The 18,896-nt window shown below is 33.2% G+C and overlaps 2 protein-coding genes across 2 annotated transcripts; both read left to right on the top strand.

Annotated features, from left to right (window-relative positions):
- The first annotated feature begins 1,371 nt into the window (after positions 1-1,371).
- Positions 1,372-6,106, top strand: LOC108904891 (retinol dehydrogenase 12-like). Its single transcript, XM_018707605.2, has 4 exons — positions 1,372-1,489; positions 1,640-2,002; positions 2,059-2,181; positions 5,766-6,106. Exons 1-4 carry the CDS (start codon positions 1,372-1,374, stop codon positions 6,104-6,106), a joined length of 945 nt encoding a protein of 314 aa, XP_018563121.1.
- Positions 6,107-11,908: 5,802 nt separating this feature from the next.
- Positions 11,909-16,769, top strand: LOC108904890 (retinol dehydrogenase 11-like). Its single transcript, XM_023454400.1, has 4 exons — positions 11,909-12,026; positions 14,455-14,823; positions 14,882-15,004; positions 16,357-16,769. The coding sequence occupies exons 1-4, from the start codon at positions 11,909-11,911 to the stop codon at positions 16,698-16,700; spliced, it is 954 nt and encodes a 317-aa protein (XP_023310168.1). The 3' UTR covers positions 16,701-16,769.
- Positions 16,770-18,896: the final 2,127 nt, after the last annotated feature.

The following is an 18,896-nucleotide window of genomic DNA, read 5'->3' as shown; positions in this document are numbered from 1 at the left end:
TAAAATCGTCAGCATATATCAATTTATGGCAACTGGGAAAGGTAGTAATGTCGTTAATAAAAATAGGAAAGAGAAGAGGGCCCAGATTAGAGTCCTGGGACACTCCAGATGTACTAAGGCAACGGCTAGATTTAAATTCATTGCAAATGACGTAATATGCTAAATATGACCTGAAAAACTTTAACAAATTGTCACAACATCCATAAACGTCAAGTTTATGTAAAAGTATAGTGTATTGTATTCGATCAAAGGCCTTCGAAAAGTTGTTATATATTACATCCGCCTGACCGCGAGGATCAACGGTATTAGGAACAAACTAAGTGAAACAGACGAGATTTGTAATAATTTTTTCTATACATATATGCAATTCAAGCGAAATTTTTAATATCCACAAAGTAAGAGTACTGAGGCTTTGATGCTCTGTGATTTTTATTTTCAAGAAAGTTGGCAACACTGCATTCAAGGCCAAAATGTTGGGAGCAGATCGCGTCCATTTATCTCATTCAGTTGAGAACTGTTGTTGTAGTGGCGTGTTGCAATGAGTGCCGCTATTCCGGATCCCGCCAGGTAAACAATTCCTTGACTGTATTGTGACTGGTGATGAAGACAGTCAATGTCGTCTTCACCATCAGGGAAAACATTCAAAACCGTTGTTTCGGCCCGAAAAATCATGGCAACTGTGTTTTGGCATCGTAAAAGGACTTTCCTCAATGATTTTTGTCCCAGAGGGAAACGAAGAATGCTGTGCGGTTCTGTAAATCCCTGAAAATACTACGGAAGACAATACAAAACAAAAGAAGTGGGGGAGTGTGCTGGTTGCATGACAATGCACTTCTACACACAGCCAACGCCATAAAGCAACTCTTGGATTCATTTGGTTGGAACATCATCATTCACCCCGCTCACAGCCCTGACTTGGCACCTTCTGAGTTTGATCTTTTCTCTTCTCTGAAGGTGTTTATGGGTGGAACAAGGTTTTTTACCCACAATAAGGTCCACAGTGCCTTGAAACAGTGGGCCCGAAAGACGGCGGGAGATTTTTTTGGCGAAGGTATCAGAAAAGTTATTCACGAAGTGCATTGACGTCAAAAATAATTTTCGCTGTACCTTTCGGAATATGTATTTTTTTATAAATACACTACCGTTTCGATTTTTAAAAAAATGAGTACTCTTACTTTGTGGATATACCTCGTATCACTTAGTACATTCAATTACTTCTATGGCTAATATTCTTTACAAAAGTTTTTCCGTTACCTTCAATAATCCTTAAGTAAGATAATTATCGCAAAGCGCAAATCCTAAAATCAATATCCTTGACAACTGTTGGACAATCAGCTGTAGTCGCCTTATTGACTGGTTGCCGCTTCAGAAATGTGCCTCTTCAGCGCTAAATGTACATCGGAAGCGAGGTTGGACTCCAAGACGGCTGTAATCACAGGCGCTAACACAGGCATAGGAAAATGCACCGTGCAGGACTTTTATACGAGAGGTAAGTGAAAAGTACTATAGCTATTCATTAACCCTAGTTACTAATTTCATTTTCTTTATATAAATTATACATATTGATGCGCGACGCTGTTATGTTTAAAATATCAGAAGTGGGATATTAAAAACAATGGTGAATACAAGTTTCTTTTAGGATGTCGTGTCGTAATGGCGTGCAGGGACGTAGAAAAAGCCAAGCAAGCCGTGAACGAGATCAAGGACGCTTGCAAAAACCTAGAAAACTTAGGAACGATTCTAGTAATAAGACTAGACCTCTCTAGTCTCCAATCTGTTAGAGCTTGTGCTGAACAGCTTTTAAAAAGCGAAGAAAGGATCCATCTGCTCATCAACAACGCCGGTGTGATGATGTGTCCGGAAAGCAGGACTGAGGACGGATTCGAAACACAGTTAGGCACCAATCACTTGGGCCATTTCCTGTTCACTATGCTTCTTTTGCCCAGGATCTGCCACAGCGCTCCTGCTAGAATAGTAAACGTTTCTTCTATGGCTCATGACAGTAAGTGTCAGTAAACTGAGTAAGCTAAAGCTACTTTTAGGACATTATTTTTTTAGGTATCAGAATTGACCTTGGTGATTTGAATTGGGAGAAAAAGACTTATAATACTCTTAGCAGCTACCGACAAAGCAAACTGGCTAATATTTTGTTCACTAAAGAGCTTGCAAGTAAACTGGAAGGTACGAAAAACAACACTAATATAAGTATTTAATCTTTCTTCAATTTTCATATTTCGTCAGATCTAATCTTTAACCAACTTGCCTTGGAGCCTTTTCTTTTATTTTTTGAACTTAAACATGTATACAAACACGTTTTTTATTTTCCAAACATAGTCCGGTCAAAATAGACATTTCAAATAACGAACATTCCGACAGAGCTAAATTTTGGTGGAGACCTTAGGTACACCATTAGAAATAAAGTGTCAAAAGTCTCCATCGATCCCATGTGTGCTAAAGAAGTTATTCGGGGTCAAATGTCAAAATTTGAAGTTTTTTGAATTTTTTTCGGAAACGGCAAAAGTAGTCCCGACAAAAATTATAGATCTTAAAATTATCTACAAATGTTTATTATACTTTTTTTTTTCTCAGAATCACCATTACTAAGATATCGCGATTCTAATAGTTGAAGGAATCACGTTCTACATGATATGCACACATTTCCCCACCACCTGTGAGATAGTGTACTTTGGCGCATTTTTTTTAAGGTGGTTTCCCCGGTAGGCCTACTCCACAAACCGTTATGACGGAATTTTCAGGGGTAATACTTTTTTAACTGCTTGATGATTATTGATATTGATATTGGTTATTGACTGTAGTTCTGATTTCTTTTGATATTTTAATCTGATTCATACTCTTCAAAGTCGACTTCAACAGTCATGTCTTCTTATTCCTCTTCTTCTTGCTGGATGTTCACTAATTGTTCAAATGAAGATGAATCAGCTGTCTCTTCATCGAAATCACATGAATCTTCGTCTGTTGTATTCAATTGGACATTTGAGCAAGACTGCCAACTGACAACCCTACTCTTCTACAGCCACATTTAGCACTACAACCTTTTTTGCAATTGCATGAGTTTTTTTATTATCTGTTAATTTTCAACCCCAGTCTTCTGGGTGCAGTTGATTGCCTAGCCATGTTTGAACTTAATAGTATACTCGATACAAGTGTTGATTAGCAGAAGCCGATGTTGGAGGAAGACAAGATAGTTGTACTTGTTTCTTGTTTCGTGTATTTTTTACAAAAGTTTTTACAATAGAGTAGCCAGATGTTATTCAAGGCCATGCGGGTAGAGGGGATTGACTAAGGGACTGAGTTTCTTTCGAGTGTATATTCTCAAAATAGTATAGTTTATACATATAAATGACAGAAATAGGCATTTTACTTGTATTAAGTGCCTGACTATGTATATACGTGGCATATATGTGCATATCATGTAGAACGTGACTCCTTCAACTTTTAGAATCGCGATATCTCAAAAATGGTGATTCTTAGAAAAAAAAGTAACGAGCGTTCAAATAAAAACGTGGTCAAGTTGGTTCTGAAAATTTGGACGTAGGGCGTAGCGTATAGCAAATGAACTTAAACGTCATCTGTCAAAGCGCTATATCGCCGCTATCAATTTGAATATTTTCGTTTTAAAAAGCGTTTAAAATGGTGTTTTCTCAAGAACAAAAAGTGTTTATCATAGAGTCCTACTTTAGAAATGGACGCAAGATTGATGGAATATGGAAGTATTCTATTGAGGAATGTTTCATAGAATTTCAAAATCAATTTCCCGGCGTTGTTGAGTACAAAATTTTTCAAAGTGCAGTTCAGCGTTGTGTTAATGTTTTTCGTGAAACGGGCAGTGTAACAAGAAAAGAAGGAAGCGGCCGACCTAAAAAGCGGACTGAAGAATTAAAAGAAAATGTCCAACAAATAATGGAAAATGCGCCAAGAACTTCTGTACGTGTTTTATCACAAATGGTGGGAGTATCAGTCGGTACCTGCCACACAGTGTTAAAAAAAGATTTGCGTTTGTTCTCCTATCGTTTAACTTGTCAGCAAGAACTTCATGAAGTTGATTTTCCGCGACGGGCTGTATTTTGTGAATGGTTTTTAAACAACTACGGTGAACTTCATAATATCACCTTTTTTTCTGATGAAGCCTGGTTTCATTTAAGTGGTTACGTAAACTCACAGAATATGAGAATGTGGTCTTCTGAAAAACCAGATAACTTTTTTGTCGAGGGCCCTCTACACGCTCAAAAAATTGGAGTTTGGTGTGCTCTCAATCGAAGGAGGATTTATGGACCTATTTTTTTTAATGGTACTCTTACTGCGCAAAGGTATAGAGAAGAAATTATCGCTCCTTTTGTTAACCAGCTGGAAGAAAACGAAATTACAAACTTTTACTTTCAACAAGATGGCGCAAGGGCACATACGGCAGGCGAGACGATGAATATGTTGAGGGAAGTTTTCCAAAATCGACTAATAAGTCTCAATGCTGAACATGAATTTCCACCGAGGTCATGTGATATTACGCCGTGTGATTTCTTTTTGTGGCCTTACCTTAAAAACACTATTTTTGAACTGCCTATTCCTGATTTAAACCATCTGCAGGCTCGACTTATAGACAAGATTCGTGAAATTAACAATACCCCGAGCATCTTAGAAAATGTCTTTAATTCTTTGAGGAACAGGTGTGAAAAGTGCTTGGAACAAGGAGGGGGACACTTTCAGCAGCTGCTTTAATTTATTGTTATAACAAGGAGGGGGACACTTTCCGCAGCTCCTTTAATTGTTTGTTATTGTTATCACGATTATTCTTTAAAATAAAGTTATATAGTCATTAACGTTATTGAAACTGACAGCTGCTATACAGCTCGTTGAGAAATGAGGTTAAGTTGGTCGCTATAAGCTACTCCCTACGTCCAATGTGTCAGAGTCAACTTCGACCACGTTTTTATTTGAACGCTCGGTATAAGGACCATTTTTGTAGATAATTTTAAGATCTATTTTTGTCTGGGCTACTTTTTTGATAAAACTTACCGTTTTCAAAAAAAATCCAAAAAACCTCAAATTTTGAGCTTTGATCCGAATAACTTTTTTAGCACACATGGGATCGATGGGGACTTTTGACACTTTATTTCTAATGGTGTACTTTAGGTCTCCACCAAAATTTAACTCTGTCGGAATTTTCGTTATTTGACCACAATTTTTATGACTAATTTGACCGGACTAACATGTTTAAATTGTTTATATGAGACTAATGACATGACAGAGAACGAAACTACAATGGAAAATAACTTNTCGTTATTTGACGATTATTTTTATGACTAATTTGACCGGACTAACATGTTTAAATTGTTTATATTAGACTAATGACATGACAGAGAACGAAACTACAATGGAAAATAACTTCACATAATCACACGATAATAGTATATTGCTTTTGTATGACTTTGCGACGTGTTATTTTAAAGTTACCATATTTTTTTTGTCAATACGGACGAAACACCTACAATTTAAAAAAAAAATCGAGAATTTTTAAAAAATTCATCTTTGCAACATTTATTAAATATTAACTAATATTAATAGGTATGTTGAATTTATGTTTTAAAATTATTTTCTTTGCTGTCCACAATAAAAAATAAATAAAAGCACCGATACAATTAACTTTGTATCTGAGCAAGATCGCTCAGCCTTAGCAAGATCGCTGTGGGTGCTCGAATACCCCGAGCCCCGAGGTATAGGCGCCTGTGGTAACTATATTTTTCTTCCAGAAAGAGGCGTGTCCGGTGTAACTACTTACGCCTTACACCCTGGGGTTATCCAAACAGATCTTTGGAGACATCTAAAGAGTTCATTTTGGGTGATAACTTTACTCCTTCGTATCTTCTCTTGGACTATAAAAACGCCCCTACAGGGAGCCCAAACCACCATCTACTGCGCCGTAGACGAAAATTGCGCGGATCAAAGTGGACTATACTACGCAGAATGCGCTGAGAAGGAGCCTTCGGAGTCGGCTCTGAACGAGGAGGACGCCAAGGGGCTCTGGGATCTCAGCTGGAAGATGGTGGGGTTAGACCAACAGTATGATCCTTTCTTTACTCCCGCAAAATAGTACAGAGTACAGTGTTTGTCAGTCAGTGCCAATACTATAAGCTCGTGGCTCGTTACAAAACATACTTTTCCAAAATTCCTCAGAATATACGTACTTATACTGTTTTGTGTCATCAGAATTGCTTAATGAGTAAATAAAAAAGAAATACAATTTAGTTGTCTTTACTCGCTTGAAAAAAGATGCTATCAAGAAACCAAAATGTTTCAGGACAATTTTGGGGTGTTTCTCGGTTTTTAAGAAAAATTGAAAATTGACGATAATTTTAGTAGTTTCCTGTGAAAATTTGATGGTGCCACAGTGAACCGTTTTCGAGAAATTAAATATTGTGCCTTGTGGCTGCAAGCCTTTTCCATCCCCTATGGAGGCTTGTAAGGCGGTCTGTGTTATACAGGGTGTCCCACCGGGAACTGCATCGATTTACCAACAGCATTGGTAAACCAACAAATTAAAACATTTAATACGAGGTGTTTCATTTTTGCTGTTACATTTTGATAACTTCAAATAGCTATAACTTTGTTAACATAAATGGAATACCCTGTTATTTTTTTACTCTGGTATATAGATTGAAATTTCATTTCAAACTGTATAAGCATTGTTAGCGTTGAATTTCCTACTTTTAGAGATATTTGCAATTTTCTATTTTTTGGACACTTTGGCTCATATCAGACCTGTTGTCGAATTGGTATGTCTGTAACAGTTTTTGCTGAAAATTTAAATAAAAATGCCAGGGGATCGTTTAAATTATACTAATGAGGATTATTATAATTTGTTTGTTATTTATNTGCGCTGAGAAGGAGCCTTCGGAGTCGGCTCTGAACGAGGAGGACGCCAGGGGGCTCTGGGATCTCAGCTGGAAGATGGTGGGGTTAGACCAACAGTATGATCCTTTCTTTACTCCCGCAAAATAGTACAGAGTACAGTGTTTGTCAGTCAGTGCCAATACTATAAGCTCGTGGCTCGTTACAAAACATACTTTTCCAAAATTCTTCAGAATATACGTACTTATACTGTTTTGTGTCATCAGAATTGCTTAATGAGTAAATAAAAAAGAAATACAATTTAGTTGTCTTTACTCGCTTGAAAAAAGATGCTATCAAGAAACCAAAATGTTTCAGGACAATTTTGGGGTGTTTCTCGGTTTTTAAGAAAAATTGAAAATTGACGATAATTTTAGTAGTTTCCTGTGAAAATTTGATGGTGCCACAGTGAACCGTTTTCGAGAAATTAAATATTGTGCCTTGTGGCTGCAAGCCTTTTCCATCCCCTATGGAGGCTTGTAAGGCGGTCTGTGTTATACAGGGTGTCCCACCGGGAACTGCATCGATTTACCAACAGCATTGGTAAACCAACAAATTAAAACATTTAATACGAGGTGTTTCATTTTTGCTGTTACATTTTGATAACTTCAAATAGCTATAACTTTGTTAACATAAATGGAATACCCTGTTATTTTTTTACTCTGGTATATAGATTGAAATTTCATTTCAAACTGTATAAGCATTGTTAGCGTTGAATTTCCTACTTTTAGAGATATTTGCAATTTTCTATTTTTTGGACACTTTGGCTCATATCAGACCTGTTGTCGAATTGGTATGTCTGTAACAGTTTTTGCTGAAAATTTAAATAAAAATGCCAGGGGATCGTTTAAATTATACTAATGAGGATTATTATAATTTGTTTGTTATTTATGGAAAAAACAGCAGATTTTCTACATGTTCTTGAAATTACTTTGTCACATTTTCCATAAATAATAAAAAAATTATAATAATCCTCATAAGTATAATTTAAACGATCCCCAGGCATTTTTATTTAAATATTCGGCAAAAACTATTTAGACACAACAATAATTTGACAACTAACTTGACAAATGTCATGTTATTTAAATTGTTTTTGAAGTGTTTCTGGTCATGGCCAATTTGACAACAGGTCTGATACGAGAAAAAGTGTCCGAAAAATAGAAAACTGCAAATATCTCTAAAAGTAGTACAATGCTTATACGGCTTAAAAGAAATTTCAATCAGCATAAGACAGAACAAAAAAATACAGGGTGTTCCATTTAAATTAACAAAGTTAGAGCTGTTTGAAGTTATCAAAATGTAATAGCAAAAATGAAACACCTAGTATTAAATGTTTTAATTTGTTGGTATACCATAATGTAGTGTTACGTATAACCTTTACAGGTACCAACAATCCGATTGACATCACGCTCCTGAAAAGAGTTACTAGCATCTCCGCGGATCCTTGCATCTGTAAAATTTTTTCTTTAAAAATTAATATCTCAAAATCTATAACTCCTAGGTATAGGGAATATTTAATAAAGTGACCTTCAAATTTCACGTAGAATCCGAAAATGCAATAATATATAAGGTGTCCCATTTAAAATAACGAAGTTGTTGTCAACTTCCGATATAACCGGAAGTGTTGGAAAGTTCTAGATATTTTAGTTGTGTTCTCCCCAGGGACGTTGCTATGTTGCCAAATTTTTAAATTTTTCCTAGATATCGATCGACGCAGTTCCAGGTGGGACACCCTGTATAGTCGCACTAGTCAAATTTTCTTGGTAATTTCGCTGAAAATTTGGTGGATGGCGTCCCAGAAATGGTTTTTTTATTCCCCAGCTGTCACTCCGTTAAAGTGGTTTCTCTTGCATCGCCGAATTAGTCAGAATATGGAATATGGTACCTTTTATTAAAGATGTAATGATTGTCACAATGAACCGTTTGTAAGATAATAATATCATTTTGCTTTTGCGTTTTATCTCTTTTTAATCTGTAAATTTCTTATTGTCTTATTTCCTAACTGAGCTAAAAATTAGAAATTTTGAAGAGTAATGACAAACGCGTGTTTCCGAAAATATGAGATGTTAGAACTATGTAATTAATTATGATGACCGCTCTTCTACGTCTACGCAAATGATTAAGACATTCGGATATCTTCGGAAACTGATGGCAACTGATGCACCCCTGGTTGCCTATATTATACCGAAAAGTAGTAGAAAACAGCCCTTTTTTATTCCAATATATCTTTTTAAAGCAATGGAAGAAAGTAGTAAAATTTCATATCACATTTGGCGAAGTATAAACGAAGACAGTAAAGTAAAAATTAATTGAGATAGGTAAATAATTCGTGAGAAATTAATTTCTAAATATGAAGGTTTTTTAGACTTTTGCAAACAAACGATTATTTCTTCATAGTATTATAGAATTGTGCAATTTTTTATATAATTGTCTTTTAATAAATACACTGATTAGACTTTATTTCATAGTTTGTTCAACACTTTATTATTTAAAAAGTTATATTGGAATAAAATTATTAAAAAATATTTATTCATAAATCACATTGTCTGACCGTTAATTCGCTTGATTTGTAATAGATGTCGCACTAGTAAAAATAATTTTTGAATGGACTAGGGTTATTTTTAACGAACAGCTGTTGTATTGTGGTCAATTTGGTATAACCTGATTCTGAATTGGTAGTCATGGTTTCTGCTAATTGATACGTAAATATTTGAAGAATGTCATGATCATTTTAGATATATTATTGTATAAAAGTATATAAGTAACAGTGCAAGTCCATACTATTATATAATTTTAGAAAATATGAAATATAAACAATTTTTAGTTTATTTAAAACCATAATTTATAATTAATATACCTATATTAGTATCTACGGTTAGTGGATAAGAGGGAAAACATTTTTATTTTCTATTCTACTAGAAAAAGTAATTCGTGACAAAAAATATTTTGCTTTTTAATTGAATATGTTTGTCATGAAAAACTGTAATTTATATATATACAGGGTGATCAGAAATTTAACAAAATTAATAACGTTGAAGAATAAACTGCTTTTGTTTTTGATAATATAAAAAAATGTTAATAAGAAAAGTTGTTCATAACGGAAAGTTATGTTATAATTACGATTTGTGAATAAAGCGGCTTACTTTGGTATAAACAGAAATGGAAAATATTATATTTTTAATAATTAATATTAAGTAATTCTTGATAAAAAAAATTTGCATATTAATATAAATAGAATTTTAATTGTGAATATACATAATAATGAGAAAATATAAAAAATATGTACGATATACTTATTTTGTCCAAAAAATGTGTAAAGAATTATGTACAAAAGGACGATTTGAGACTAAATTTTTTTTATGAGAAATAGGTATTCAGTTCACTTCACTTGAAAAAATAGTTGTAGGTACTTTAATACCTCCAATATAAACAGAAATTCTGTGGAACAGTGTAGTTTAATAAATATGTAAATAAATGAAAGTAATAAAGAAATAAATAGAATAGGTACAGTAGAACAGGAAAAAATTTAAAAAATCATAAAATAAAATTATTTCTTTTTATTAATTTGAGTTTCTATAATATATTCTGGATCCATACATCTTTTTCCCTGTGGAATATTTTTGTATATTATTTCTGGTAGTATACAAATTTTATAAAATTGTTCCAAATTTGTTGCCATTGATTTTTTCCATAATTCTTCATCTTTCTTAATTTGTTCTACATAGAGCGGATTGTTTTCACCACTATAGGTATATTACGAAATAACATATAGACTTCTTCCGGTTATATTTAACTGTCTGTATCTGAAAGTAAGAAAAGAATTTTACCAGATAATATTTGTTATAAACATAGATAATTACATTTTTACCTATTATGCTTTTGATTTACCATAATGATATATCTACTCATATATAGGGTGCCAGAGTAGTGCGATAAAGTTTAGTATAACTTCCTGTAGTAGTGATACGAAAAAAGTTATTTGCTCAGATTCACATTTTATTATTATTATTTCCATTATTCATTATTTTCAGACCGAATTAAACATTCAGAAAATCTTGTTTTTGGCCTGAAGATTTTGCCCTATACAACTATAACTGAAAATAATTATAAACTTTGTCACACTATTGGAACTGCACTGTATGTGCATTGCAACAACAATGTCATATTTTATATTACGGCAAACTAAGCAGAAAGTCCATTATTGTCGCATATGTAATTTTTATTTTCAAATATGTAATCAAATACAATATCTAGATATTTTATTTTAATACCTATTATTTACTTGAATTTAGTACTAAATACAACTATGCCTAGCAAATTGTAATACTTCCTCTGTTAATGCTTTTTCTTTCATTTAAAAAATAGTAAAGTCCACAAATAAAATATTTCGCAGCCACAACGCAACAAGATCCACACAAGAAATAACCATATTCGCACCTGCTCTAGTCCAAATCCATATAAGTACTAAAATGTAGAATATGAAATAAAACCTTTAGTTGGTTGCAAATGTTATAAATTTGTACAACCACTTGACATCCTCCTTTTATGTCAATATGTACATAACAATATGTAAAGGATAGAAAATAAAAATATTTTCAGAACAAAAAACCGGCGACCGCAAATTGGAGTTTTTATTATTTTATTACCTTTCTCTTTTCGTATGCAATTATTCGATAGCAAGCGAGTGGGATGGACGTATAGGCCGGACAACTCATCATCGTGCACGTGCACGTGCACCTGACGTACCGTCATTTTCTCGTTTTTTGTTAGGTGTATTTTGCCGGAATTTGAAAGAATGAAATAATCGTACTATTTTTACTAAAACGTATTTCCTGTAGCGACATCTATATGAATATTGTGGTACTTTGTTAAATGAAACGGGACTTCAATTTCCGTTCTTACGAACGTAAATTTTGGTGACCTTCCCTAATTGCATTATATGTTTGTACCTTTGTTAAAATAATTCCGTAAAAGCATTCAGTGTTGATCTAGTTATAGTAGTAATATGAACTTATTTAGAGCGGAATGTTCTTCCAAGGCCAGATTGGATGGCAAAACCGCCGTAATAACAGGAGGTAATGTGGGGATTGGGAAATATACTGCCCAAGATTTTTACGTAAGGGGTGAGTAAAAATTTGTATTGATAAAAATATATCCCCTTTATTTAGTAACAATATAATTAATCAATTTGTTTAAGAACTATATGCTTTAAAAAATTATTTAGGAAACAGTTTTTTCGAAGTATTTTATTTAATTTTTGGTATATTCTAATACTTTCCTTAAATTTCTATTTTCAGTTTTCATAAGTTTTTTCGCATCAAAACAACTATTAGCACAGACAAAATATTTAAGATTATGTGATATTAATGCTAATATTCCAAAACAGTTTTGTAGACGCGAGCAATAAGTTTTTGTGCTCAGCAATTTTAAATATAGTACAAAACTAGAACGTAAACTACTTAAAAATTGATTACGTACTCTGTAGATCGACTGAACTACATTTGTTATTTGCAATAAGTCGATATAAAATTAAAAACTGAAATATATATTTATTTTTTATTTTTAATCTTTTCTTTATGACGAAATTATTTTACAGTTTCATAAGTGTAATATACAGGGTGTCCGGAAAGGTCATGTCAAAAATGAAGAGTAATTAGGGGAGGTCAAAATATTTGCAATACTTCATAAACCATTTTTTACTATCAGGCTTCGTTGTGGAGTCATTCGTCTTCAAAAAAATAAGTTTGAAAAACAAATTCTAATTATAACTTCTAAGTCGTTACCATCACAACAATGAAATTTGGGCACTTAAAGTAACTCATGGTAACGTTCATTTCGAAATTTAAACTGGTATTCAATATGCCTGATGGATTATACAGGAGCAAATAAAATTATCCATCCTTGACAACATTGCCAAATTTGACATTTCATAGTTCCATTCCTCTTTCATTTTGCTAAAAAAAGGTACACCGTATATCAATCGCTATCTTGTACCGTTTTTGAGAAAATCGAATTTTATTAACAACGTACATTTATATTGTATCAAAAATGTAATACCTACTAACATTTTTGTAAAAATCTTGGTTTCTATAGAATTAAAAGAAAAAAGAGAACTGTTAAGTAAGATGTTCAATATGTGCACCTTGAACTTCAATGCATTTTCTGAAATTGCTCAAACACCTCTGCTACTACAAGGATATCTTTTTGTTTTTACGTTTTACTTGGGATTGTCAGTAATAGAATAATATATGTTTTATAAAATTAAATATATGATATAACCTCATAATATTTACGAGCAACAAGTTCGTAATATACATATATTAGACAACAAAAAAAAACAGAAATTTTACAACGTACATATTTATTTGAATTTATATATATATAATATATTAAAAAACAATGTCAATCTTTACTACAAATACTAATTTCAAACACCTCTAGTACTGTTTAGTTTTACCTTATCACAAGTTTCACTTCTAAGAATATCATTAAATAGGTATCCATAGGTATTTAAATTAATCACAAAGCGCTAAACACTTTCCAAATAAAAATTACAACACAAATTTTCTTGTTGTTAAAGTACAATTAAAAATACATTAAATAAATCTATAGTTCTAACTCATTTTTCTCTAAAGTCTAGAGCGGAACACAAAAATGTAAGTTCTTGTTTTTGGTGTATGTCCTTGTTAATGTTTGTTTAATAAAAAGCCTTTTTTGCAACCAAAGGATAGAAAATAAATAAGTATCTGAAGGCAACTTAAGCATCTTAAGTTAATGTCTTTGCAGGCAAAATTATTTCCTGTAATATTGGCAAACCTATTTTTATACCCTGCGATCCATCATTGACATATTTATTAAAGTTTATGCAGATACTTTTATTAATTAACCATTTTAAGTATTCTATTTTAATTAGTACAAATTTTGTTTTTACTTCTCTAATAAATGTCATTTCCTCGCTTAAACATACAGGGTGTTTCTGAAATAAGTATGTTCGTTGAAAAGGGTGATAGAGGGACGAAAATGATCAACTTTTATTAAACAACTGATGGACTAAGTGCTTCTGTTTTCGAAAAAATTAATTACGAAAGTTAACCATAAATGTAAGCCGACCCTGTGCATCTTGTGCACGTGCACGGCCATAATGCTTCGGACTCGCTACATGCATGAAGCGCTTATCTAATTGGCTGACGTTCCATGTGACTCATATGATCCTCACGTTGTACAGAGATATCTGTTCCAGTAACGGTATGCAGTGAATGTATGGTGTGGTGTTTTTGGTGACAGATTACTTGGACCGATAGTGGTACCTGCACGTTTAAATGCTGCTTATTTAGAGTTTTTACCAAACGCCTTACCGAATTTGTTGCAAGACGTCCCTTTAGAAATCCGTACCCAAATGTTCTCCATGCATGATGATGCCCTTCTCCACGTTTCTCGTGCAATTTTCCTTTTAAGTCCTGTCGCAATTTTAATAAAGTGCCCTGGAACTAAATCAGAAGCGGGATTTAAATTATATCTGTTTAGAAAAAAATTATTTACATTTACTTACAGGTGGGCGCGTTATATTGGCTTGTAGGAACCTGGACAAAGCCAACCAAGCCGTGGCCGACATCAACCAGGCTTGCAAAGAACTGGAAAACCTCGGGACACTCCTAATTGCAAAGTTAGACCTAGCCAGCCTCAAATCGGTTAGAGATTGCGCCGCTAGACTATTAAAAAACGAAAAAAGAATCGATCTGCTGATCAATAACGCGGGGGTGATGATGTGCCCGAAAAGTTTGACTAAAGATGGGTTCGAGATGCAAATAGGGACCAATCATTTGGGTCATTTTTTATTTACTATGTTGCTCTTGCCCAGGATTTGCCAGAGCACCCCCGCTAGAATTGTTAACGTTTCTTCCTTGGCTCACTATGGTTATGGTAACAGTTTTTTTCTTGTCATTCTTTGCTTTGCGCACCACGCATTTACTGATTCTAGGTGGTAGAATCGACCTTGCGGATTTAAATTGGGAGAACAAAAGATACTTTTCTTTGATAAGTTACATTCAGAGCAAACTGGCGAATATTTTATTCACTAAAGAACTAGATCGCAAGCTGAAAGGTACATATAACAAAGTGTTGTTCTAGGTGATATTTTTTCCGTAATATATTGCACTGAGTTGCATGGTGTATGACGTCACGTGGATAGTGATCTAAGTGATTCATTAAAAATAATTTATGGCAGTAACAGTTCCAAAATCAAAATAATTACGTAACCTTAAGTATTATCAACATGACTTGAGCAGCATTTTCAGAATATTTCTTGGATTCCGACATATTAATTGACAGAAAATACAGTTGCAATTATTCGGTGACTTTTATTCTTTTAAGGAGTTCGTTGGAGTTAATTCTTAAAGTTGAAAACCTCATTTGTAAGTAAAAATATAATGAAACCTCCTATATTTTAAAATGCCATGCACAAATCCAGGCATCTTTTGGGTTAAATATTTTTACATCTGTAAGCTTTCACCCAGATGTTTAAAATGTTTATCAATTGGGAAAATGGAAAACATTATGTTTTTATTAAAGGATCTGCTTTGGTTGTCTGTTGTACACCCAAAAACAGAACAAAAGAAGTCATTATACACACACTAATGTCAATAACAATCATATGAATCAAAACATTTATATAAATCTACCACAAACACATAAAGTATAAATATGAAATTGATATTTAAAAAAAATACGACATGAAACTAAAAGGTATATACGTTAGCGTAATAGCTGTTTTGCATTGACAATTTATTGATCAATTAATTCATGAAGTCGCTTCATCAAGAAATTAGACAAGTGTAAAGCACCAAATGTGCTGTCAAATAACTTCATGAATTTATTCATCAAGTTCTTGACGAATTAGAGCATGTTCTAATTTTCGTCAATTTCTTCGTGAAGTTTGGAAGTACCAACGAAACAGATTTCCAGCCTCAGATCAGTAATGAGGTTATGTTATTGGAATTTGTAAATAATTGTATGGTGTCGTACTAGTTTTGCATTGTTTTTACTGATTTGTTACTTACAAACACTAATATTTATATAATATGTGTCAAAACGTTGTATCACTACAATTATATGAGTGGAAAGGTGACATTTTTGAAATTTATTTGCTTCTTTGATTCATTGGTAGAACTAATTCATACGTCAAAAAACTTGACAAAGTCTGTAGCAGTGTAAAACCACACTGTTTACAATAAATTCGTGAATTAATTCATGATGAACTTCGTCAATTTATTCATGAATAAATTGTCAATGTAAAACAACTATTATTAACGGTAGTGCAATCTGGCACGTACAATATCCACAAATCGCTATTTGATATCCACGTGACGTCATAACATGGCCGCGGATATGGACAATATCATAATAATCATAATCTTAGTCTTAGTTTGTATAATAGGTTATGTTATTATTTTTCAGAAAACGGCATATCTGGTGTAAATACTTACTGTTTGCACCCAGGTTGTGTCAATACAGATCTAATAAATAATTTGGAGGCATCGTTTTGTATCATGGATTGGTTTTTCCGATACGTCGTTAGAAAATTCCTGTTAACGCCGCAACAGGGCGCCCAAACCACCATCTACTGTGCCGTGGATGAAAAATGTGCCAACGAAAGCGGGCTGTACTATACAAGCTGTTCCGTAGCGACGCCGTCTAGCGCGGCCTTGAACAAAGAGGACGCCAGGGGGCTCTGGGATCTCAGCTGGAAATTGGTGGGGCTGGACAAAAATTATAATCCCTTTGTTGACCCCTCTAAATAGTGGCTTTTCAATATAGGATTTCCACTTAATCATATATTTGCGTTAGAGGTAAATAACACCAATACATTAAAAAAATAATAGGAAGTTTATTATGTAGTTTTCTTCATCCAAAAAAAAATTAAAATTAATGTAGTTCAAAGTTCGATCAATTGACCAGGGCGTTTCATTTCATTCTGTGTAATGTACTTTTTAGTTCACTTCAATGTACTTTTCTGCTCTCACGGAGCAAAAGTCTAAGTGGCTTATTTTATTTTTTTTACCAAAAAACTTACTTTTACAAAAAATAGAACAAATTTGTTCTAATAAATCGTGCTTAAAACGGAAAAAATCTCCCTGTTTGAAGAACAAAGAAATCTACAGAAATGAGGGGAGAATATTTTTCGCATGAAAAACCCTCTTTAATTTTTGACGAGGTATCACTTACTTAATTTTTAGTCCTTATTTATTTGCACCCTGTACACCATAAAATTGCCTTCACCTTTCAGAATGTATCAATGACACAAATGGTTCCAGAAATACAGAAAACCGTCTTAGCACACCATCTTTGAATAATCAGAACATCCTTGGAACACATTTTGAAATTTACGAAACTCTTCTTTTCGCGTATAGAACCTCCTTTCGAATATTTGAGGCCACCCTGTATAAGCGATTTTATCGACGTTTCAGTAGATCTAGATACCCAGATCTGAAACAAAATCATCGAAAATCTTGCAAAAGCTCACGCGAGGTGGCAGCACGTAAGTTAAAAGATTTCATTTCGTGTTCAAACTTTAATTTTTTATGTATTTTTGATACATTTCTGTTTTATTTTCAATCTGAATTGATCGGGAATCGCGCAAAGTGTAAATTGCATAGTTTTACGAGTGATTTTGTTGTTGACAGTAGAAACGATTTGATAAATATCTAGTGTTAGTACTGTTAGTGGCTGCAGAACTGTTCATTGCATGATGCTAAGCTTATCATAGGCGTAGGTAAGTAGTTTGAAAATGCCATGTAATTAATATTAATTTAGTTTGTAGTTTTCATCTCATGTAGAGTTCAAGAGTTTTTAATTTAGGTATTGTATTCCGATTCGTGAAATACTTACTTGTCTTTTCCACAAAGAAAAAGTCACAAAAAACATATTTTATATTCTTTTGCATTTTAATAGAGTTTTTAGTAGGCTTGCCAACTTGTTTTGAGGAAAATAACGTAACTTACATGTTTTTTTTAAAAGAGGAAAAAGAAGAAAAAGAAATATTTATACATATTTATTTGTACTTTTAGCACAAGCTAACAATTTTTGGTTATCTTTGAAAGTTTGCTAGCTATAGTAATACATTTTTTATTAAATTTATGGAAGCTGTTTCTTTCTTCTCGCCACTACATGCATCACCCAAAAAATTCATTCAGTGAAAGCTGAAGTAGCGGGAACAGAGAACAGATAAGAATATTTTTTTTATATTTGGTAAATTGTCACACACATTTTTAAGTGTACTTATTGCCATTTTTCAGAAAATTCATTGTCATTATTTGTTAATTGCCCTTTGGATTTCTTTAAGTCTTATTGATTAGGAATATAAATCGTCTATTCTAATAATTAAAAGGTATTTGTTGTAACTTTAGCTTTTCAATTACGTTTTCAACAAGTTTAAATTCAACCTCATTCTTTAATGACAGGCTATTGAGTATTGCACAGCAGTTATTGTTAGCAGTATGTATTCTGTTCCTCTGTTGGCAACATATAATTGGCAACATATAATTGGCAACATATAATATGGCAACATATGATTGGCCATGAGAAAAGCACGGATTTTCTAAATCTAAGCCACAAATTGTCATTGTTTGACCTTGTGACTTATTAATAGTCATAGCAAATGCCAAGCGGATTGGAAATTGCAGAAGTTTGTACGGTATAGGCGAATCTGAAGGAATCATTGGGATCCGTGGTAGAAGTACAACTTCACCTTGAAATTTTCCACTCAAAATAGTGACCAGTCTCGTGCCATTACACAATTTCGGGGTATTCAAATTTCAAAGCAAAATTATAGGTGAGCCACTTCAATCGCAAATTATGTGGTGGCATTCTAGGTAAATCCAGTGAATTTAAAAACTCTACAGGATAGTTGACAACTTCATCAGGATCAACAACAGTGTCAATCGATTTGAATGTAATTTCATTATCAGGCAATGATTGTTGTATTTTGAAATTGATTA

Source organism: Anoplophora glabripennis, unplaced genomic scaffold, assembly GCF_000390285.2.
Source record: "Anoplophora glabripennis isolate ALB-LARVAE unplaced genomic scaffold, Agla_2.0 scaffold197, whole genome shotgun sequence".
NCBI classification, from domain to species: domain Eukaryota; kingdom Metazoa; phylum Arthropoda; class Insecta; order Coleoptera; family Cerambycidae; genus Anoplophora; species Anoplophora glabripennis.
This window is presented reverse-complemented; position numbering and strand designations above follow the sequence as displayed.

What these genes read in the sequence shown, in the direction of transcription:
- LOC108904890 (XM_023454400.1), top strand. Translation starts at nt 11,909, where the DNA reads ATGAACTTATTTAGAGCGGAATGTTCTTCCAAGGCCAGATTGGATGGC. An exon ending in CCAAGATTTTTACGTAAGGG is followed by an intron (nt 12,027 to 14,454) that starts GTGAGTAAAAAT and finishes ATTTACTTACAG; the next exon opens with GTGGGCGCGTTATATTGGCT. An exon ending in ACTAGATCGCAAGCTGAAAG is followed by an intron (nt 15,005 to 16,356) that starts GTACATATAACA and finishes ATTATTTTTCAG; the next exon opens with AAAACGGCATATCTGGTGTA.
- LOC108904891 (XM_018707605.2), top strand. Translation starts at nt 1,372, where the DNA reads ATGTGCCTCTTCAGCGCTAAATGTACATCGGAAGCGAGGTTGGACTCC. An exon ending in GCAGGACTTTTATACGAGAG is followed by an intron (nt 1,490 to 1,639) that starts GTAAGTGAAAAG and finishes AGTTTCTTTTAG; the next exon opens with GATGTCGTGTCGTAATGGCG. An exon ending in GCTTGCAAGTAAACTGGAAG is followed by an intron (nt 2,182 to 5,765) that starts GTACGAAAAACA and finishes TTTTTCTTCCAG; the next exon opens with AAAGAGGCGTGTCCGGTGTA.